The sequence below is a fragment of the Vombatus ursinus genome, unplaced genomic scaffold, assembly GCF_900497805.2.
Source record: "Vombatus ursinus unplaced genomic scaffold, bare-nosed wombat genome assembly UNPS02006874.1, whole genome shotgun sequence".
Classification (NCBI taxonomy): Eukaryota; Metazoa; Chordata; class Mammalia; order Diprotodontia; family Vombatidae; genus Vombatus; species Vombatus ursinus.
Genome location: NW_020946652.1, coordinates 7,629,506 through 7,652,822, shown reverse-complemented (window position 1 = coordinate 7,652,822; position 23,317 = coordinate 7,629,506). Strand labels below are relative to the sequence as shown.

General features: G+C 47.2%; 1 protein-coding gene across 10 annotated transcripts in view; it reads right to left on the bottom strand.

Moving 5' to 3' along the window:
- Positions 1-530: 530 nt before the first annotated feature.
- Positions 531-23,317, bottom strand: part of DLG1 (discs large MAGUK scaffold protein 1) — a 228,090-nt gene continuing 205,303 nt past the window's right edge. For 4 of the 10 annotated variants that reach the window (XM_027848791.1, XM_027848792.1, XM_027848797.1 and 1 more), the window contains 9 exons: positions 22,658-22,727; positions 16,200-16,299; positions 12,288-12,329; positions 9,950-10,000; positions 6,161-6,262; positions 5,852-6,024; positions 4,900-5,009; positions 4,011-4,102; positions 531-2,194 (listed from right to left, as the gene is read on the bottom strand). In XM_027848791.1, coding sequence (XP_027704592.1) covers positions 2,088-2,194; positions 4,011-4,102; positions 4,900-5,009; positions 5,852-6,024; positions 6,161-6,262; positions 9,950-10,000; positions 12,288-12,329; positions 16,200-16,299; positions 22,658-22,727 — 847 coding nt within the window. In that variant the 3' untranslated portion in view covers positions 531-2,087. Of the gene's footprint in view, positions 2,195-4,010; positions 4,103-4,899; positions 5,010-5,851; positions 6,025-6,160; positions 6,263-9,949; positions 10,001-12,287; positions 12,330-15,683; positions 15,718-16,199; positions 16,300-22,657; positions 22,728-23,317 lie in introns of all 10 variants that reach the window. The other 6 variants (XM_027848793.1, XM_027848794.1, XM_027848800.1 and 3 more) reach the window with 2 other exon arrangements.

The window sequence follows — 23,317 nt, the reverse complement described above, 5'->3', positions numbered from 1 at the left end:
ATAAGCATGTGAACTCAGCACTTACTGGTGTGCAGACTTCAAGTTCTCGGAGAGCCCTAAAGCACAAGGACAGGGGGCAGATAGATGCAAACAGCAAGGCTGCCCTAGAGTCTGGTTGCAGCTACATCTTCATTGGGAGAATCCAGTCGTTCTCGGTTCCCTCCCTGGCCCATCACCTGGGGGGGGGGAGGGAAGAAAATGGACCAAAGCACAGGAAGGGCTGCAATCTGCACCAGTGGAAGCCATGCTCCATGCTGCTCAAACAACGGGTCTTGGCAGTAAACAGGTCTGTCTCTCACAGCACAGTTCCTTGTCAGACCATTCGCCAGAGCACGTGAAAGAATGAGCTTGGGGAGGGGATCCCTACAGTCACAAAGTGCAGAGCATGGAGGTCCACATGGTCTGTCCAGGGGCCCTGGGAACTCTCCTTAGGATCCAGGCGATTGGTACCCCCTGGGCTCAGTAACACGGCAGCTCTGTCCTTGGTGGAAAGGGGGGGATGGTGTAGAATTCAAGACACATTCAACGAGTAGGTTGTATAATAAAGTTTATTAGCTGTTCTCCCCTTTCTGACATATGGAATGGACATGGATCATCTTTATAAACCAGCTCTCATCTGGCTGAGAAAAAACAAGGAGGAAGTTGCTGGAAAACATATATTTAATAAACAATCAACTTCAAATAAGCGATGGGCAGCTACCAAACAATTTTAATATGAATGGTGCAGCGCCAGGGCCCAGCTCTGTTCCCAGCTGTGGTCCAAGCTGAAAGCACACCAACCTGCAGTTCTGTTGTGACTTCTCCCTCCGAGAAAAGGGAGGGTTGGGGCAAGCAGAAAACAAACAACTGGAACTTTTTGTAGAAAAGAGGAGAACATGTTCATACCATTTTCTGGCAATTCATTTCCCTCTAAAGATTTTCCCCAACAACCAGACATAGTTTGCATTTCACATGATTAAGGAAGATCGATTCTAATTAATATTTATTTTCAAAACCAAACAAAAAGTTAGGAATAGGTGGTAAAAGAAAAATATATATTTTTAAATATATATATATATATATATATGTGTGTGTGTGTGCGCAACTATGTAAAGAAAATAGTTCCCATAGTTACAGAGTTTTAGTTAAAGAAAGTTTAATATATATATTTTATTATTATAACAAAATAGGCAGTTATCATGGGTAAAATACTCGTTAAAATCTGACCCCAAAGAATACATGTCATTTTCTGAACCGGGTTCCTTGGCCACAGCCCTATGGATGGCCATGACACGACAGTCCAGTCGGCTCATTTTTGTCAGCATTGACGCCCGTGAACCGTCAGCCCTCTGTGTAAAGGGCAGGCTTTCCTAGCACCTAAACGTGGTCTCGATTCAGAAAACGGGAGGATCCCTAGCAACAGGTGTAAGACACTGTAAATAGTGCTGTACGAGCAGGATTAAAAACATTGAACGTCGCTATTCCTAGCAATTGTATCAGGAAAAAAAGAAAAGAAAAAAAGGAAAAAAAAAGAGAAAAAAACTCTAAAAGCAAAGTAACCCTTGAGAAAACGAATATCCCTTGTGAAACTAGGAAAGTTAATGCAGACGTTAATCTGAAATTAAAAAGAGAACAAACCGAAGCAGAGATTTTCCTGAACTGCCCGTAAAACAAACAAAACCCTTTGCTCTGATAACGAGTCAAATTTGGAAGAAAAAAGCCTCGAAAGCGGCATTGGCCAAACCATGCTATTACAGTGGGCGTGCAAAGTTGCTCACAATTTATTAAATCATTGATTAAGACCATTTTTCTTTCACTTGTTATGAAATTTTAAAAGACTGTATAGAAAGCTTTTCTGAAAATCTCTGAAAGTTACTTTCCCTTAAACATTAAGGAATTTACCACAATTTCCCCATCCCCCCAAAACCCTCAATAGCTGGTTGGGCCATTCCATCTTCAGTTCTGAAAAATGGCAGCAGACCAACAGTGACACGCGAGAATACAAAGGAGCAAACATAAAGGGTGACAAGATGCTTCAGAAAAGAGGAGGACCGGCAGGGCAGGGCAGGGCAGGGCAGGGCAGGGGCAGGAGAGGCACGAGCTCGTCCTCACAGCTTCTCCTTTGCCGGGACCCAGATGGAAGGACCTGCCTGCTCTTCGATGATCTGCTTCACCTGGTTGTAAATGTCTTCCAGTGTGTCCCCCTGCACGATGGCTGTAACGGAGAGGAAAGGGTGTGAGTGGCAGGTGGGCGCAGGGAGGGGACGAGGGGAGGCAGGCCCCACGATTCCTGCAGCCCCTCTCTCTTACACACCCACACGCATTTCACTGGGGAGGCCCAACGGAGGCCTCTGGAGTGACCAGTGTCCCTCTGTCAGTGCCTTCCAGCCTGAAAGACTGAGGACTAAGGACAGTAGCGCGTCAGGGCTACGCACAAGAGAGGACCACACTCTATATGTGAACCGATCAGCTGGAGGCAGAGAGCCAAGCACCGGATGTGACTGATGCAGACACCACGAAGAGGATGGAAGCGTCTTCTAAACGTTCCATTTACTTTACAGAGAAAGAGCTGATCCAAACAGAAGCTACCAGGACAGGAAAAACCCCGCTGCTTCCCTGTCGCCTCAGCGAGGCGGGAGAAACAGAACCGCAGGGAGATTTCAAATGAAAACAAGACGACGGGGACAGGCAACACTTCAGGCTTTCAGATGCACAGGATGGCAACGCATCAACGCATCTGTGCATCAGGAAGGCCTTCCTCGAGATTCCCAAAGAGCTCAGAGGCTTTCAGGTGCAAGCACCTACTGGGTGCCAGGCACTGTGCCAAGTGACGGGGACACAAAGAAAGGCGACGTTCCTGTTCAAGGGCTTCCCAAATGCAAACAACTCCATACAGGCACAGATGAAACAAACAAGATGAAGTGGAGATAATTAACATGGGAAAGCAATCGACTGCCAATAAACCTTTATTAAGCACCTACTATGTGCCAGGCACAGTGATAAGCACTCCCAGAGGAGCTCTGTACAGGATGTGCAGGAGGGCATGAAGGGATGGCCTTGGAATGAAGAGGGCTGGGGAAGGCTTCCTGGAGGAGGGGTGGCCAGAGGGAAGGCCCAGAATCTCCTCCTCACCCTCGTCATCGGCTCTGGGAAAACAGTCAGAGCTTGAGCTGGCGCCAGCAGCTCCCTGGCAAACCCATTTCTTGTATTTCCTGATTTTAACATCCCGGTCAGACAATTCGCATTCAGTCCCTCAAAACTGAAAGCTGGCTCTCAACAAGCCAATGACCTTGAGATTCTCATCTCCAAGCATCAAAACCTCTCCCCTTTCGAGCTGAAATGAACACCAATCATTTACACTTTGGGAGGGACACTGAGCTACTCAGATGCTGTCAGAGTGGATATAAAACCTGCTATGCTACCAGGGTGGGGGAGAAGAGAGAAAAGTATATAAAATGGTCTCATGGGAATTTGGAGCTGTTCAAAGATGGCTTCGTAATGAAGTTTTAAAAGAGAAACAAGAAAAGTTTGCTATTGAAATAAAGTTTTTTTATAATAAAAAGTTTTTTTATGACAAAAATTGTTATTAAAAGTTTTAAAAGGAAACAAAAGACAAAGCAGGGAAAAAAAGACCTGTAATGATTAAAACAAAGATCAAGATACTGGAGAATCCACAAAGGGGTAAACTCAGACCTGGACGGGGTCACAGAAGAAACAGTTCATGCTTTTCGTGACCGGGGCAGAGCCAGGAACTCTGTGCTAGGCTATGCCAATAAAGCACTTTTGCTCCAGGACAGATGCCCAGTGACCGAAGACCAAGCAAGAAAGAGTGAGACCCGACAGACAGCCCCCAGTCACCTTCCGGAGCAGGGCGAGGGGGGTCAGACAGGATTAATCTCACCACATTAAGCTGCCTGTGGGCAATGTATGCTTCCATAGGCTCCTGCTGCAGACCAAACCAGTGTCAATATGCCCATCTCCATGTCCCTATGGAAAAAAATCCATGAAAAAAAATTCTACAAAATGCCAACCTGTGAAATGCTCTGTAAACTCCTGTTCCAGTTTCATGGCTCTCTCAAACGTCTTCCTGGCCTGCTCCTCTGTCAGACGTTTATTCATTTCCCTGTAGAAAAGAGTGAAACTCAGAGGATGGTTCTTGAAGTGCACCGGTGTCCCGGGGAGCAGGTCTACCAGAAAGGTGGCCTTGGCCCCAGATGTCTCTAGGGACTGGCGGAGGGGCTGGAATTCATTTCCTGCTGAATAACTGTTATAGACCTATTGGGGTTTACTCTGGTGACACTTTTGGTTTTGAAATTCTTCAACTGTTCATCAGGAAAGGGAATGCAGACTCCAGCGAATCAACTCTAATGAACAGCATTTCAATAGGATGCTTTCTGTACAAAAGAGCCAAAGTGAAAACTGGGTTGCCTTCACTGTCTTCTCAGCAGAGGACAGTGAACTTTGAAGGCTAAACCTTGTAAAAAGCGGGCGATGGGGCTGCTGGACCAATGCTGCTCTGAGCAGGGACACCTTTCCATACGAGCTGGACGAGGCCGCCTCTGCAGTCCTGCCCACATCTTCAATCCAGGACAGGCTGGAGTTCCAGCAGGAGATGCCCTTCAGACCACCTCTCCACCAACAAGACGCCAACTGGACACTGGGCCCTTCCCCCCAGACTCAGGAAGGGCAGTGGCAGGCCAACCCCATAAAAGTGGGTCAGGCCCCCGGGGGGGCAAGGCAGCCTGCCACCTAACTGCCCTTTGATTAGGGCTACTTAGAAGACCAACTGCTGAAAGTCTTAGGCTTCAGAGAAAACATTTTGGCTTTGCCTTCAAACTAACTGGCAGCTTTAAGTATCATGTCCTAGGGCAATATGCAAAAGCCTTTGCTGGGACCCAGAGAACTTCACTGTAAACTCACATGATATTTTCCACGGACTTGGGTTTAATAAAAACAGAGATGGGATAGAGCTGTGCAATCTGCAGCCTCTTGATGGCATTTCCTGAGACGTCAAGGATGCAATGTTTGCCCTAAAACAGAAAAACACAAAGGAAAAGCAGGGCCGTTACTGCCATCGCGCAGGAAGGCCCTTCCTGGGCCTGTCTCCACCTTCCGTCAGCTGAGGCAACTTTCCTTCTCTTCTCCTAAAGCCCAGGCAAGAAGAGGCCCAGCGAGGGCCGTGGATGCTGAGCCGTGCCCAGAAGCCTGCTCTGAGACACAAAGACCACCCACCATCCTCTGAGATTTCGATGCAAACGTTTCTTGGCATATTGAAATCTCAGCACGATGGGCCAGCACCCTGATTACATGCCTTTGTTCTAACAATCCCCTTTCCAACTCTGAGTATTTTTAGTTTCTTCCAAAGCTCAACTCAAATGCCGCTCAGGCAACTCCTGACATGTTTTACTTATACTACACACCCACCCCCATCCTTGTGGGCAGGGCCTTGAGAGGAATGAAGCTGAAAGGGTAGGGAGTGGTAGTCAGAGGGATTTCAAAGTTCTGAATAAGGGAGACTGAGCATGTTTATAGGTAACGGTCAAATTCAGGGCATGACCCTCCCTCCCAGGTCACTGCTATGGATGGAAAGTGTCCTGACTGCCCCATTCTCAAGAGTGAGAGGGTGAAAGGGTCATTCTGGTCCGCCCAGTAAAACTTTCTTTTCCCTAAAAGTCTTATAAAGCCAACTAAGGTCATGAGAGCTCGTCCTGAGAAAAGCCTCTTCACAGAGGTGGAAACAGAGAGCAACACTAATGAATTCTGGTGACGACCTAGCCCTCCTCCTTCTGAGTGTCCAGGGTTTCGGCTCAGCCACGCCCATCTCCACTGGGACCCCCAGACCGAGGCACTTCAGTGAGGCAGGGCCGCTCACCTTTTCAGCGACCTCGCGCACAGACTGCACGCTGGTTCCGTAGAGGTGGCCATTGTACTGCCCGGCCTCGATGAACTTGTGGTCCTGGATGTCTTTTTCCATCTGTTCCCTCGAGGTCACAAAGTGATAATCTCTGCCGTCCACCTCATAGTCTCGCTTTGGTCTGGTTGTGTCTTAAAGAGAAGAAGAAGGAAGACACCTGGGGGTTAAAAGGGGATCTGGGCACCAGGGAAAGCAAAACCCAAGGCTGCACTGGAGGAGGACCACCAAAGGGTCTTGCAGATGGGGACGCTCAGTAGGGACACTCACGTGGGACACAGGATCCGAACTTGTCCGGGAATTCGGAGATCAGATCATCGTTGATCCTGTCTTTCATGGGTCCCAAGACGATCACAGGTCGAGTGTAACTCACTGCACAGAGACGAGGACAGTCACTACCCCGGCAAGGACAGAGAAGCTTTGCCAACGTCACCTCAGCACTGTCCTCCAGCCAAGGGAAGGGCCCTGGACAGGAGAGGCTGAGGGAGGCCGAGCCCCCCTGCCAACAGTGACAAGAAGGGTCCCAGTGGGCAGGGGCACGTCTCTGTCTGTCCCACTAAAAGGGATCAGCAGTCTTCTTGCCGACAGTCAAGCTGGCCTGGCCCTTGGTAACTGGAGCTGGGACACCAACTTCCCTGGCTGCACCCATGGGGGGGGGGGCAGGGCATGCATAGTTCACTAGGGCGGGCCTGCAGGGACTTTTGTCCCTGAATACTCAATCATAAAGGACGTTATTTTTATTCATCAAACTAGAGAAATAAAAACTTGATTTGTCTTTAAAAGAACAATCTTCACTACAACAACACATTTTAAAAAATGAGACGCCCGATCCCCACCTTGGGAGAGGTTAGGATACAGATGCTCAGGCATTATGCCTGTCGCACCTTCTGCACACAAAGACATGTCAGCTCGTGAGGGCCTGGCACCCAGCAATGTCAGGACATGTCACCAGTGATGACAACTGCGACTTCCAGATTTCAGGTGCCCAAACAGGCCGTAAGCAGGAGCACTTCAGGTGTGGACAAACAAGCCCTGCGTTAGAAAGACAGGGACGAAGCCTGATTCCTAACGAGAGACGTCTGATGCAGCATTGGAGCAATGCAGGCCGGCAAGGACCACGACATCTGGCCAGAAATACTCTCTAGTATCTCTGTTCCCTCAGGCGATGGGCACCACAGGCCCTGAAGGGCACACAAGGCAGCCCCTGGGAGGGGGAAGGGAACAAACATTTCTGGAGTAACTACTATGTGCCAGGCACTGTGCTAAACGCTTTACAAAAGTTATCCCACTTGATCCTCCCAACAACCCCGCCAGGGAGGTGCTGCTATTATTATTATCCCCATTAGGAAACCGAGGCAGACACAAGTGAAGTGACTTGCCCAGGATCAAATAGCTAGCAAGTGGCTGGATTTGAACTCAAGTCTTCCTGACCCCAGGCCCGGTGCTCTGTGCAGGGTAGTGCCACCCTAGTGGCCCCCTACCTCCTCCCACTCATGGCCTGGAGAAACACGAGGCCCAAGGACATCCGTCACCAGGGGAAGAGATTCCTGATGACCACAGGATCAGGGAAGGGGCGTTGGCCGGGCTGGGCTTCATCTCACCTTCTGCAAGAGGCGTCTCTCGGTCTCCCACCCACCCACACTGACTCTGGTCTCCCGGGGCTCTGCCCTTCTTTGTCTCTGGCACATTTGTTAAGTGCTGACTGAGCATCCAGAAGGAACCTCATGGGCTGGCGCATTTGGGAGGAATCTTGTTGTTAAAGACAAAATGGAACTTCCCAAGTACAAAGGGAGGCTGGGATTTAATCAATCAATGAATCAGTAAAGACTTATTAAGTACCTACTATGTGTAAAAAGTAGTTGGTCTGAAAGGAGAATCATTGCAGGGCTGGGGCGGGGGAAGTGAAGGGCCCTGAACGAGAAGAGGACTGTTGTCTCCAACCATTCCAGGGGCCGGACTGTCTCCAAGTGGAATCATGGGCCGCTGCCAGAGGGAGGGGGTGGGGAGACTCAATGGCCGGATTCTGGGGCAGTGGGGAGGAGGGAAAACCAACTAAGGCCACTTTGTGTTCTGGGAGGGCACGTGGGGCCACATGGAGGCTCCTGGGTCTGTCACAATGTCCGGGTGGACAACGATCCGGAGCTTGGCAGAAAAGAGCTCTTACGGCCCCCTAAGCAGTTCAATATATTGGTTTGTGACTCTGTCACATGGGGGTGCTTCTGATGATTCACATAAGGTAGAAAAGCAACAATTCACAGGCAGGAAGGCCCCAAAGGGAAGGGTTTCAACTAATGAAGCCTCTGCTCATCATGAGCAATGGAGGGGGAGACAATAAGAGGCAGAAGCGTTTTTTTTGCACAAACAGAAAGTTAACTGAACGGAAACAAGGGCTCTGGGAAGGGGGCACCGTGCCCAAGGAGGCTGGGAGGCAGTGCAGGGCTTTCCATCCTACAGCCAATCCAGAGCCCTGTGCCCAGTCACTTCATTGCCTCGGCTCCTGGGGCTGTGGCTCTATGGGACGAGGGCCTGAGCTAAGATGGCGGCTGACAGGCTCTGGGGCTGTAACAACCCGACTGGCGGGCAGGTGAGGTCTGCAAAGTGCTTTATCATCTCATCTCATCCGAAACTCTCTCTCTTCCCAAACCTCAATCTTGACATTTATGAGGAAGGAAGAGCTGACAAAACTCCCCGCTCAAACACTGTCGTCCTTATCTTGCCTCCGGTAACCTGAGCCTGACCGGAAGCCGCTCGGATCACCGCCGACACCGCGATCCTCGGTGTTTAGAAGGATGCTCAAGCACATGTGATCTTTCATCGGGGGCCTCCAGAGGCCTGCATGAACATCTATGCCAGGAAGGGAACTGACACAATCCAGGCATGGGGAACCTGCGGCCTCGACACCACACATGGCCCTCTGACCGGACCCAAACGAGCTAGTTTCCACATCTGACTTCCAATAAACCTACAGCATCTAAGGTGCGGGACCACACTTTGGGGCTCTGGAGTTGACCTCAAACGACCATCATGAGTAAGCCTTGTGTCCCCAGCCAGAGGCTAAGGGAGCTCCCTCATCTGCACAGGCAAGGAGCACCAGGACCCCCAATCATAAATACGTTGTTTTCAAAGATCACCTGACATGCCCACGACAATTGAATCTCAGAGCTGGATGGCATCCCACGGGTGATCCAGGCTCGTTCCGAACAGATCACACCCAGCGTTCACCCAGCGTTCTGCTGAGGGCCTTTACTGAAGGGCCAAGTCAACCATGCCACTCCTAGACAGTTATCATCTGTATCGGCACCTTCCGCACACTGCTGCTCCATCTGCCGTCAAGGACCAGGGAGAGCACATCTGCTCCCTCTTCCATGTGACGGCTCTTTCACCACTCCACTACAGCTATCACGAGTTCTCTCTGGGCTAAAGACTCCCACTCTCCCAACCAATCCCCATTATGACAGGGAATTGGGACTCTTCCCTACCCTGGTTGCCCATTTCCTTTGGCCAGCCTCCAGTTCATCAACAGGTACCCTAAAAAGGGATGCCTGGAGCTCGACTTTAGGACCACACACGAGGCCTGACTTGGGCAGAGAGTAGGGGCACTGCTGTGCCTCTCTCCAAGAAGCTGATGATTCCATCGATTGCCTGGCTGCCTCACATTGAGCTTGTGGGCCCTTACAGCTTTTCTCAGACCAACGCCTGTCTGGCCCCACCTCTTACCCCTTCAACTTGAAGAGGGTGGTTGGCTGCACTTTTCCCAAATGGATTTGGCTCCACACATCAGCTGGCTAAGTAGGTCTCTGACCCTTAGCACCCCTCCCTGTTAACTGGGCCACCTGCACATACCTGCCTGTCTGAGACATCCCAGAGGAGCAATGGTGTAAATGATGGGGAGGTCAAACCATGTTTCTTGAAACAAATTCACAGAATAAAATTCTAACAAAACAGCTTTCCCCAAAAGAAATTAGCTCCCTTCTCCGAGATCAGGGAGAGACCCAAGAGTGCTTTACATATCTGTTTCTAGGCACACAGAAACATTTACATTCAGTGGATTGCACAAACCTTCTTGCTGATTCACTGGCTCATAGGACAGGACATATTCTTCTTGACCACCTGTTACAAAGTTAAAATGCAGATGAGAGAATCTATAAAGAACCTCAATTAACAGCCACCCACCCATCCATCCATCCATCCATCCATGTAGCTATCTATGTTTATGTTTATGCACACATAAACTTTGTGTTTTTCTAGATTAAAAAAACAGAAGTGAGGTATCAAAGAAAATGTTTCACCTAATAAGCTGATTATGGCAACAGTCACTAAAAAAACTGGTAAATCATCAAATCAAAATGAGGAAAAAAAATGAAAAGGAACAGTAATATACACAGAGATATTCTATTTATACTGTGACATTTTATGCTGGTATATTTGTTCAGTCTCATTTTGTGCTGTTGTAACTGGGTGGAGGTGAATTTTTATGCATGTATGAAAACAGAATCACCGTCATAGTTTTTAAAACTGTAATTACCGACAGATTCAAGACACACCACACAGCTGCTTATCCGTCCATCCATCCCTATAGGAATCATCTCTCTGGCTTCTAACACGATAAAATGTTAAAGAGTCGAGAGAATTAGCAATAAACCAAATCTGCTTTTTGAGGATGGAAGGTTGCGCAAGACTTTCCATATCACTCCTAAAGGAGGTCACTGGAGGTCACTGAGGAGTCTAAGGTAGCGACAGCTCCTCTATAGAGCAACATTTCTGGTACATAGGAATGGATGCAGCCGGGAGCCAAGTCCTTTCCATTCTAGAAGAAGGACAGCTTGGAATTAAATGAAAGCGCTCACACATTCTGCTTTGAAGTGAAAAGCTTTTTGAATGTCAAAGGCAAGTGTCTGAAACGTGCTTCAGCTGCCACTGCCCTCCTCTGAAATGCAAGTGTTAATGTGCAGGAAGGCATCTTATGTAAAGATTCTCCCAAGTCTAGGAATTATAATTGAATTAGACAAAGTTCATAAAGAAAAAGCTAGAAATGTAACCACATAAAACGCCAACTAACGAAAACCCGAATGAACGATCAGAACCACACAGAGACCACTGCGGGCATCTGTTATACTGTGGACTTGGAAGAGAAACAAGTGTGAGGTGGTCCAATGAAAGGCCTCCATCTTGGGAAATCTCTCTTCTCGGAATGGCAGCTGAAAGGCCCAGCTTGGCCCCTTCCCTCTATTTTCAGGCCAGAGCCCGAGCTTTTGTTGTTTTTGACTCTTTCAATGGATGGCATGGAGTCCTCAACATCCTTTATTTAGTTTCCAAGGGCATTTCGCAGCAGATAAAAGAGACACCTCACAGGTTATTGTTCACCTATGGCATGTAAAACACTTAGGAGCCTAAGCCCCAAAACACGCAGTCTTAAAGTCTTCATGTCTTCAAAAGCTCATGCATCTGGAGGATGGGGGGGGGGGGGGAAGAGAGTACATACTCTCATGACTCTCTGAGCTGGTGCACTTGTTTGCTACAGCTCCTATTTCCCCAACCCCCGGCAGTACGGTGCTGCCTTTTGTCTCCTTGGTCACAGGGAACACTGTCTAGTAAAAGCAAACCTCGTCCACTACAAATGAGGGTCAAAAGTATATACCGTCACCGTGGCAAAACACATGTGAATAGAGTGGCCCTTTTGAACAACCATACTCATCTGTAATCAAAATTACTTTCACATTAGACAGCAGTAAAGAAGTCAGAAAGGCAATTTTAGTTTATTAAAGTGCTGTAAATTAAAACAAAAAGCCCCACTTTCTCCCCACCCCAAAAACTTATCAACCAACTTAACTTTTTTGGATGTTTCATCAAAAAAAGAAAAGCAACAAGTCCCCCAAGTAGACCAGAATTAGTAAAGGTAAAATAAAGTGCTAGTTAACAAAAGGAGTCATGTTAGGAAATTTAGAATTTCTTTTACCATCTCGTTTGTTTGGCCAAAACTCATGGCTATCAACAATGGTGAGTTGACAGAAGTTATATCTGGCGACATAAAATCTGTGATTGAGTTATTGTAACTTAACCTAAAAAGAGGTGCACTTTATTACTGTTGTTAGAAAGCACCTTATAATTCAACGAAAAGTACAAAAAATTAAGTTCTCTTTAAATGAGAAATTTATTTCTTCTAAGAGGTGGCAACATTACACATGCACTTAGTAAAAATGATGACTTGCTCTTCAAACAATTCACGCCAATATCTTAATAGTTGTGGAGGTTTTTAAAAAGTTGCTTCAATTTTTTTTCAGTGTTTTCTTGTAACAGAACATCTGCCACTCAATATTTGCAATCCACATTAAGGGAAGTACATGAAAACAAATTATATTCCCGGGGATTAAAAAGAAATAAATAACAGAACACTTACGGTAACTACTTTCACTATCGCTGGCATTAGAAGTCACATGCTCTGAAAATGCAACACAATGGAAAAATAAGGAACCACAATGTCATGAATTTTTAAAAAAAGCTGAGAAAATTTATCAAAATAAAGACAAGCTGACATTACAAAACACTGAGATATAAAGCACACAGAAGCAAAGAGCTTATCAAACAATTCCTGATTTTCTTTACAGAATTTAATTCCATTTAAGACACAAAAATCAGGCAAGAAAAGTGATCTTTACCAGGGACACTGTGAAATTTATCTAGATACCATAAAACAGATGACAAACTACATGTCTGTGAACTAGGCGAGAACAGGACAAAGAAGGGCAAGGTGTAACTGAAGCATCTGGCTTGTGGGGAACGTTGTTAGCCTGAGGTTTTGTGCCGAGCAAACAAATGCCTTCCTCAAAGGCAGAGGTCCTCAAACTCCAACGTTTTTTAGTTCAATTCCTTCTTTTCTGACTCTCAAGTGAGAGAAGATTTCATGTTTTGAGTTTACAGGCAAAGCTCTTTTGAAGGCACAAATTCTGAAACTTCAAAGAAAATAAGAGAAGGAAATTTAACAGGGAAAACTAGGCTTCCAAACTTCCAGTGCTGAGACTGTGATGATGACAGCTATGCTGCCATTTTGAAAGGTAAACACTGAGCCCAGACCACCATTTTTAGTGAGTTGGAGTGCAGCCGTGTTTCCCCTAAAACAAGCCCTACCTTTAAGGATAATTCTGGCCTCACAAACTTCGCCTCTGACCATCACACCATCATGGATTCTTCAACACGTCTAACATACTCACCCACTCACCCTAAGCTGGCTGACCTGGGAGGTTGCTGTTTGTGCTAATGGACACCTGGAGGGTAACAGGGAAAGAGGAAATTGTTCCTTTGAGGAACTGAGTGCTTGGTTTGGGGCAGTCCCTGATTAGGGCACGGGAGGCACAGACATCCATCGGATCCTTAAATGATCTATAAGAAGATAGACATGGCTGCCTGTGAGATTTTCCTAGTGTTGCAGGGCCTGCTCCAGTCTGCCTTCTGTGAGCATGGTCTCCAAGAACCAGGATCACCTTTCCACTCTGAAGAGGGTCCGTGGAGGCAGCGAGGAGAGCATGAAGGCTTCAGTATTTGGTGGCTAGAAAAAACTTTTAAAGTTGGAGATGGGGTGGGGATTCTAGAGAATTTGGACAGGGAAAGGCATCAGTTACACCTTATTACCCAAAGAATCTCCTAGAGTCAGAGAGTTCTGAAAGAAGAGAGAAGAAACAAAAGGCACTTTTAAGAGACAAGCATGAATGCTTTAGACTACAACAGTAGGAAACGATTATCAGAGAAAGGAGGCTGCATTCTTTACACGTCACTGAGCAGCCAAGGCAAGGAACCATGTATGGGATGGTGGATGTGGCCGCTGCTTTAGGTCTGGTCAGGGCTAACTCTCAATCCTACATCGTGTTTAGTTCCACTCCTGGGGGCTGGGGATGGGGAGAAGAGCAGAGACACTTGCCTAGAGAACAAGACATCTTCGCTCTGATCTGAACTAGGAATGTCTGATTCTTCACATCCGACTGTCCTGGAATGGAATGTTTTGGCACCTGAACAAGCAACAGGTGAACCTGAAGGCCAATGTAAGTGAAACTGTAATTTCCTTGATTGAAATATCTGGCATTGCTGTCAATGTGAGAACCCACCAAATGCTACAAATACCACACGGCCTAAAATAGAACAGGAATTATGAGAACTCCCATTTTCCCAGCGCTCCAATGCTCACAAAGAGCTGTGGAAGGAAGGCAAAAGGAAGGAACCAAATTCAGCCCCTGGTTTCAGTTTAGCTACTTGTCTCTGGATCTAGGCTGCGCCAGAGAATTCTGCAAACATCAGGGTTTGGTCAGTGACGCCCACCCGCACTGCATGCTGCCCACAGACCAGCCGCTTCCTGGGATTTCTCAAGACGGACACTGTATTGCCCAGGGGCACTGAGACGTCTTCCATTCTCATTCAATCTGAGATCATACTCAGCTCTACCGTACACTTCTTATTCTTATCTCACATAAATTGAGAGAAATGAGGGCGTGAAAAATCAAACTGTGTCTTTATGTACAGAGAAATCATATGCTTTTAAACTTCCTACAAGTTTTTCATCCTGGAAGATGAAAAAAATTTAAATTTATTCACATTTACTTTATATCATTTAGTCTAACAGCTAAAGGCAGCCTGAGAGAAACTGAACAAAAACAGATAAAATACAAATTACACGGTTGTGAAATTCAATGCTTGCCTTTCAATACTGTCCTCAGAAAACAGAAATCAAATGGGACAGAGTGAGGGCTGGGGCTGGCAGACACGGCCACCCTGATATTGGCGCTTTCAAGTTCCAAAAGGAGAGGCTACCAAGAAGGCTTATGAAGGACCGCGGTGGTGTTTTTAATTGATGCTTATTCTTGGAGGCAAATCGGAAACGATTATCGCCCAGACCAAACGAAGGTCTTATGAGACCCACAAAGGCATTTGGAGAGGTTTTTCACATCACAGCAATTCAGAAGTTACCAACTTTAATGTTCTGCTTTACAGAAAATGAATATATTAACTGCTTCATGAAGCTAAACTAAGTGTTGTACTTGTGGGCTAATTAACCTGAACTGAGACGCCACCGAGGGCCATTTCCCTGCTCCTCCCTGCTCTCTTCTCTCCATCACCTCCAGCGAGCCAACTTTTAAAAGGGGGGTGGAATCCGAAGGGTTAGGCTTCACTATTAGCTCCTCTGCTTTCTAAATGAACACACTGTTAAACTGCAAGTTCCCTGAAACTCTTTTCCTCTTCGTAATCCTACGTTTTATACACGAATGCTGTGATGTTGATGGTTTTCCAGCATTCAGTCCCAAAAGAAAATTAACTTTATGGCCACTGAGGTCTCCCCCAACTTTGACCAAATCTCAAGATGGACATCTCCATGGACATCTCCAATCAACCGACATCTGGCCTGTGTGTGAAGGTCTCTTGTTATGTCCAGGGCAGCCCATTCTTGCTTTGGGATTTAATGTGCTATAGCTTCCACATGATGAGGCTTAGCTTTAGTTTTTAAAAATACCAATTGAAAATTTAAAAAACCATAACAAAGCATTCAGCTGTCAACAAAATTACAATGAGGAAAATGTGTTTTTGAACACATTGAGGAGAAATTGTGCAATGCATGTAGGTAAATCACTGGAGACAGAAACAGAAACCAGAGGTGGGTTTTACAGCGAATGAAAACCCAGGCATGTTATTGTGAGAACTCTAAAAGCGGACTAGATTAGGAGGCTCTCTAGGCCAGAAGACGCTGCCGCCAATCTGGTCAGTATCTGACAAAGTCAGGTCTGTCTACGGATGGGAGTACGGGATCACTTACTCAGGCCTTTTGATCCCATGTCGTCAGGGATCTCCTGTAGTAGACAGTAGTCCCCAGAGAGCAAGCGATAAAAAGATAATCAAAGAAAACAGTCGTCAGTCATGTACAAACCGGGTGCTACAACAAGAGACAGTTCCAAGACCATGGCAGGTGCACGCACTTTACACAGATGTCACAGGGGCTTGAAGGCTTCCGGGAATCAGCCCTGGGAATAAACACTGAGAACTTGGTTCTCTGCCTCAGCGGCTGCCAAGCCAGTACTTAGACAGGCTACAATCGCTAGGACATTACGTTCTGCAAGGCTAAAGAGCTGAAAACAGAATGACTGCCGGCAATCTAGCAAAGGGGCGGGTGGGATGATTCCACTGATGGTTAAGCGCCACAAGCCCCTTCGTGCCAACTTGGAACCTGCCGGCGGCTCCTTCATCACCTGGGGCAGCCCTTGAAACTGTCTCCATGGTAACAGCCTCCCGTGGGTGAGCGCTGGCGGCTCTTGGCTGGCGCCTGCATACTCACGGTCAACGTCACTGGTTTCCTGCTCACTCTGGTCCTTGCTCTTGTAGAAGGGGAACTTTCGGGGAAAGAGGTTCTTTTTACGCTTGCCATTGAGTGACTGCTGAAGAAGAGAAGGGGGCAAAACAAAGGGGGTCTAACGTCGGTGTGGACAACGGCCCGGCCTAGCAGCCCTGGGGAAGCCGACTCTCGTGACCACAGCGTGCAGTTTGTAACTGAACTGAGCTTTCACAAAACCCTCCAATTTGGCCGCGGTGCAGCCGAGAGCACTCAAAACCATAAAGACCAGAAACATCGTCTAAGAGGCCTGCCAAAACTGGGCATTCATGCTACTTGACTTAGTCTTCAGATCTGCTAATCAATGCCGATCAGTCTTGCAGTCACTGCCAGGCCAGAGGGCAGAGGGCACGGCTTCCGGCCATGGCAGTGAATCTCTTGTGCAGATCCCGGCAGATGCACTAATAGCAGCCTGGCACTGAAGTCCTTCCCCCTCTTCCTTGTTTATAGGAGAGAAAAAAACGAGGGGCGTGGTGGCAATGACCGAGAGGTGCCCACCAAGAGTTTCCGAGGCTGACAGGCCTTGGTAGGTCTGGGGGGCACAAGGCAGCTTGATCCCAGTGGCCGATCAGCAGCTTATAGCTGCTTACACACATTACATGTTCTGACAGCATCCTGTAGTGAATTCTAAAAAGCCATCAAAGACCCTCCCTGGTCTGGTGCCCGCAAGGCAGGAGGAATGGGGGAGGAGCTGGGATGGAGGCCGCCACCCTTCTGGTCCTGACCTGAAACCCTTCCCTCCTATCTGTAAGACACTTCATCAAAGGCCAGGTTCAACAAACCCAATCCTTCTTTTCTCCCCAGAACAAAAGCACTAAGGGAATACAGATGCTGATTCCATGAGGGACATGAGAACAATCTAGGTCCCCTGCCCTGGCCTTGGTCTAAGATTTTCATAGGGGTGAATTCAGCATTCACTTCACTTCCTTGGTTTACTTCTCCTAACCCTTAAACCTCATTGTGACTGGAATCTCTCCATTCACTAAAAATCAAGCAATCCCACACAGCTGCTACCAGGAGCAGGGGGCTCCCTGTCTGAGGAGGGCAGACTGGGGTTAGGGTCCACTCCAGCTCTGAGGTTCTGTGCTGCCGGGGCTTCTCGGTTTTCTGCTACTCACTCAACTCTGGTCCCCGCCTTCCTCACTCCTCCTCTTACTAAGGCAGCCTTGCAACCCTCTGACGCACCTCTCCACGAGGGCCCGGACTTCCATTCAGCCCCATTTCAGTGTAACTTTGCTTTGTCCCCTTCACCTCACTTCCTCTTCTGACAGTTGATGAGCTAACCTGGAGGAGGGCCGAGACAAAGTTTACCTAGCTTTTATGCCACTCCTGGGATAAAGATGGAGAGGTAAGGGCTAGACAGGAGTGCAATCCAGTGGATTTAGAGGGACCCAAGTTCCATCACTGAAGGGTCAGTGTCCACTTGGAAAGTGTCTCCTCAGGGATGCTTAGCTAACTTAGAGATGAGAGATAAAACGTGCACAGACAGTTAACAGCTTGAAAGACTAGAACATAGGGCTGAATCAAACAAGATAAATGTAAAATCTTGGGTTCAAGAAATCCACTTGACAAAGACAACATGGCCTGGGCTCGCCTCAAAAAGACCCGAGGTCTTTAGAGGACAGCAAACTTAATATGAGTTAATAGTATGCTATGATAGCCAAGAGAAGAAATGGGACCCGAGGGTGCACTGAGAAACAAAGCACACCACAAGAGGGAGGTCAGAGCCCCACTCCCCTCTGTCCCGGTAAGATCACCTTTGGGACACCGTGTTTGGCTTGGGGGACCGTGTGTGAGCTAAGGATGAGGAGGATGGGGCTCAAGGCCACCCAGGCTACCGTCCTACATGCTGGTGGGCTGGAGGAAATGGGCCTCTTTATCCTGGAGAAGAAACACCTGAGGGGACCCAGCAGCTGTCTGAAGGTCTACAGCGATGAGGCTTCTGCTTGGCCCCAGCACTTCCTCACCATCTGAGCTATCCCAAGGGAAATGCATCACCCGTTAAAGGCCTGGCCTCCCTCTCAGGGACTGGCGTGACGACTTTTTGCCACGTAGGGCACCCAGACCAGCCTGGCTGGCCTCTCAGATCCTTGGCACTGGCTTCCTCCAGAACAGTGACCTGCCTCCCCCACTTCTAGGGAAAATCTCTCCCTCTCTGCTGTCAACAAACCTGCTCAGGTTTCCTCTAGCCTAGGAAAGAACCAAGAAACCTTTCCCCGATTCTATCATCCCTTCCAACTGCTGTCCTCTCAACAATCTAGCTTCACTCCTCTGCTCCACAACAACTCTCTCCAACGTGCCCAGCAAGCTCCTATCGGCCAGGTCTCACCTTCCTTTTTGCAGCTTCCACGGCTGCTGGCCAGGCCCTCCTGCTGGACACGTGCCCTCCTGGCTCCCTTCCTGTCTGACAGCCCCTTCTGAGACCTTCAGCCATCCCCTGCCCCACCAGGCTCTTGCCGGGGCCTGACACTCTCTTCCTGGGGAAGAAAATAAGTTTCCAAGACTGACTTATGCAATAACTCCCAAAGTCTCCCCGCAGGCCCTTCCATTTCCGAATGTCCTGTTCCCCTAACTCTTGCCCTTCTGATGATGACTCTTCCACTTCTTCACCTCCTCCCTGCCAGCCAGGCAGGGGTCTAGCACCATCGGTGGCAGCCCCCTTCTCTCCACTCCCTCTTTACCACCCAGTCCACACCCCCTTACTACTCTCTTCTCCCCACGGCAGCAATCTGGGCCGCTCTCTTGCTCTTGCCTGGTTCTAGGACAGCCCGCTCACTCCTTCCTGCACAGCCTGGCCTCGCCTTCCTTTCCCAGACCCAGTTCACCCTGTGCCCTCTTCATGCATACTGCACTCAGAGGTCTTCTCTGAATGATAGACTCGAGGAGGCAGCTCCTCAGGCGGAATCACAACAGACAAAGGCCAGTCTTGGAGTCACAAAGACCTGAGTCTGAATTCAGCCTCAGTTAATTATTGGCTGTGTGACCCAGGGCAAGTCACTTAACCTATCCAGGCCTCAGTTTCCTTATCTGAAAAATGGGGATAATAACACCACCACCCAACTCCCAGGGCTGTTAAGTGCTTGGCGCTCAAAGCGATACAGAAATGCTAGCTATCATCATCAGCTTTACTAATTATTAGGACCGCTCCCTTCCTGCGAGGCCATCTCCCCTGCTTGGGGTCTTCCCAGATCTTTCCTGATCCCTCTACTGTCCCCAGACCATTCTGTGGCTGCCCCGTGACACCTCTGACCACCTCCCCAACTCGTTCTTCCTCTCCCCCAGTAGCACTGACACCGGGTGGTTTTCTGGTTATTCTCAGTGCCTCGGGCAACACTTCGAAGTGTCTGTGGTTCATACAGATTTGTCTTATTTCACTTTCTTAATTTTATCTTTAAGCAAAGTGAGGTTTCCCATCTGTCTCAGTGTGTGCAGGAGGGGTGCAGGGAGATGAGTTAAGTTTCACCCATTTCTCCAGCAAAAGGAAGGAGGCATCCCTCTCCTTGGTTGTTTCTCTCAAGCTCTGTCTAGGGCTGTCGGCCCCTCTAGCTACCAAACACGAGAAGGCACGTGAAGACAACCCTTGTGGCTTTCTCCCAGCTCTAACCCCCTGGCTCTGCCACGGGCACATGTGCCCTTGTTGGAAGCAGTCATCCAAGCGGCCCGGACCAGGTCAGCCTCATCTCATGTTAACACAGCTTACTGTGGACTTTCCTCCTGACAAGGAAGTCAGAATTAATGAGATCACCATGAAATAACAGAAATGATCACAGATATATAAAGGCAACTTCTTTTGGCTCTCCGCTCTCACAGCTGTATGCTATGTTTACACCACTCTTTTAAGGAAGAAAAGTGAGTTGTAATTTAAGTTTCAAGGCAAAGCCCGTAAAAATTAATAAGAAACAGTTCCATATTGTGATCAAAATTTGGCTGATTAGATAAAACTATGTGAAAGAATGTGACACATTTAATATCTGTCAAGTAGCATCTTATGGATAAAAATCCTTAGCTGAATTCAAACAGAAAAGAACAAAGAAAGGGCTCCATGGGCGTTTGGGGGCAATCATCTTATCTGCTTTTTAACATAAGGCACATTTTGGAAAAACGTATGGATGTAGTCTGTTCTTTCAGCAAGCAAGAATGACTGGTTTTGAGTTTAGTAGAATTTGGCTGTGTTCTGGACTGCCCACCAAAATCTCTCCCCTCTTCTTACTGCATATTTTGTGGTCAGAGTCAGTTTCACAGCAAACAACCAAAAGAAATATGAAATTTAAAGTTTTGAGTCATGGTTGAAAAAAAATCAGTCAAAATGTGGTATCTTACAGCATAAGAACACAGAAGATGAAGAACTGTGGTTAGTTGAAAGGGATTAATTGTATTAAATTTAATATGAAGCCCTCCACATAACAACAGAAGCCAGATGAAGAATTTAGCCCAAGTGAGCCAGCCCAAGCAAAAGGTAAGCACGTGCAGAGAAAGCGCGACCCTGAGCGCAGGCTCATTCACGCTCGCTCGGGCTTGCGAGGGCCAGCTTCACCATTTTCCCAAAAGAAAACCAAGCTGCTGTGCGCCACTCTTCACCATCAATGCTGCTGGCAGGTGGGACACTGGAGTGACGTGGAATAAGGGAAAAAGTCTATTTAAAAAATCACAAATTTAATTCATGGTATGAATGTTATGCAGCGAGTTACTTAAACTTTCATACCTGACACTTTGAAACATCCAGATGAAAGTTTAAATGACTTTAATGAGAAATCGAAATGTTAGAAGTTTACAGCTGAAGAAGAAGAAAAGGATGGGGGCGAGAAGAGGCCAGAGAAGACGGACAGGCAGTTCTCTATCAATGGCAAGCGTATTTCCCCCCCACCCCTATCATGCATATTCTGGGTGCTTGTGTTAGGACACAGGGACTGTGTACAAACTGGTTACAGTCAACAAAAGAAGACTAGGATTGAAATGTCGTTAATTCAGTTAAACTGCTCACAGTTTTACAAGTTACAACATGCAATTCATTCTCATTGAGACATACTTACTGTAGACTCTATTGCTAAACGATCACTTACGGAGATGGGCAAACACAAACCAAAGCACTCCCTCTTTTCCAAGCCCTAAGCACTGTCTGCAGGGCCCCCTCCTCCTTCTGACTCGACTCGAGACTTTCTGGACTCGCACAAGGGCACATCTGCTCTGACCTCATGCAGCAGAGATGAGGCACGTTTGTGTTAGCAGATTTTTATGGCTACAGGGAGGATTCAAAGTGAGGGCCTCAGGTAGGTCTGGAAAAAATGTTGCTAAAGGAAGCTCTTATAGAGAAGGGGTTTAAGTCACGAGTACCTTTTTCTTGGGGGGTGGGAGGGGGGAGGAGAGACAATAAGATCTTAGATTTCTGAGCTGGAGGAACCTTGGAGATCATCAAGTTCATGGCAGAACTGGGGTTTGAATATCGGTCTTCCAACTCCCAGCAGCCCCTGCTGCCTTACCCTAAAATGTATCCAGCCCTAGCATGATTCCCTTCCTTCTTAGCTTCTCTGAATGGAGAATGGCCTTTGGCTAACACAGGCGAGTGAAGTGTAGAAATAATCCACCTGCTTTCTGTAAAGGTCTCAGTCCAAGTCTCCACCAGTGTTAACCAAATGGTTGGCTTTTGGGGAGCCTGAAAAGTGCATCAGTCCTCGCCGACCCCTACACTCTGCCCCGATCCCAATCACATTTCTACGACAACCTTTACCTGTGCGTGTCACTGCAGCAGGCAGAAAAGGATGAGGGCTGTGGGTTCTAATTATGACCAAGGCAGGAGGACCTCAGTGATCCTCTTTGGATATTTATCACACCCCAATCATACGTAGCTCAGAGCATCTGAGAAGTGCAGACTTCCAAAACAAGACTGAAAAAATCTGCAAACATGTTTGAACAACAGGGACAAAACACCTGAAGTGATCTTAGAAAAAAATGGGGGGGGGGGGGGAAGGAAACAAGGAAGGGGAAGTAACCAGGAGAGTAGTCCTCTGAATTTACACAGAATGATCCATCACTTTATGGCCTTAGGGTGTGAGGTTTTTTGACCCTCTCAAAAGGTTCACATGTAATCATGGACCATTAGTAGTGATGACGATGCCAAAGAATTCTGGTCCAAGTGATTGTTACCAGATGGCAGTTTGAGACAGGATGACATCTGTCTCATTCAGAAAAAAGACCTTTTACCGAAAGGATGCTGCTAAGAATATTTTCAGTCAACATAATTTTGGGGAAGCCATACTTGTTTCTAAAAGACAGAAGATAATCATGAGTCTTTTGACAAAAAGATCACCCTTAATTTAACAATCCAGCTCAACCAAGATAATATAAAGTAATTATTGTCCAAATGTATTGTCACTGCAATTTTCAAAATATCAAGATTTCACACTTACCCCTTTATCTCCTCTTGTTTTAGAATTGAATTTCACTGTTTTTAACCGGGCTCGTTCTTTCTTCTCAACTCTGCGGAAAAAGCACCCAAAAATGATTCCATCTTCCACCTATCTCCAGAGTCATGTTTAAGATCAATCACCAGATCAGATACCCCGACAGAGCAGCATTTTCCTAACAACGTACTTCCAAATAGTAACAATAACATTTGAACCTCCAAGCAAAATAATTTAAATTACTGAAAAGTGCTGTTCTTTTCTTTAATAAGTCCACGGTGCTTTAAGAAGCTCCTCAAACAAAACCATCCAAAAACGATTTCAAAATCCAGTGTATTTTACATATATATTCTGTCCATCTCAAGTATCTTATCTGGGTGGCCTTGGGGTCACACTAAGAGCCTACAGTCTACACCATCTTATACAAAGTATGGAACAGACAGAGCCCAGATGGCAGAGAAAAGGCAGGGACTTGTCTGAACTCTTCCCAAAACCCCTCCAAACATCTTTAAATAATGCCTTAAAACAAATTCTGGAGTGGCAGAACCCCCCAAAAGAAGGGATGAAATAATTTTCCAGCCAAATACAACTTAGAAGGTTGGCAGGAACAGTCTGATGCATTGAGGTAAGAGTGGAACGTTGTTTAGTGCAGGCCTCATCCACGCA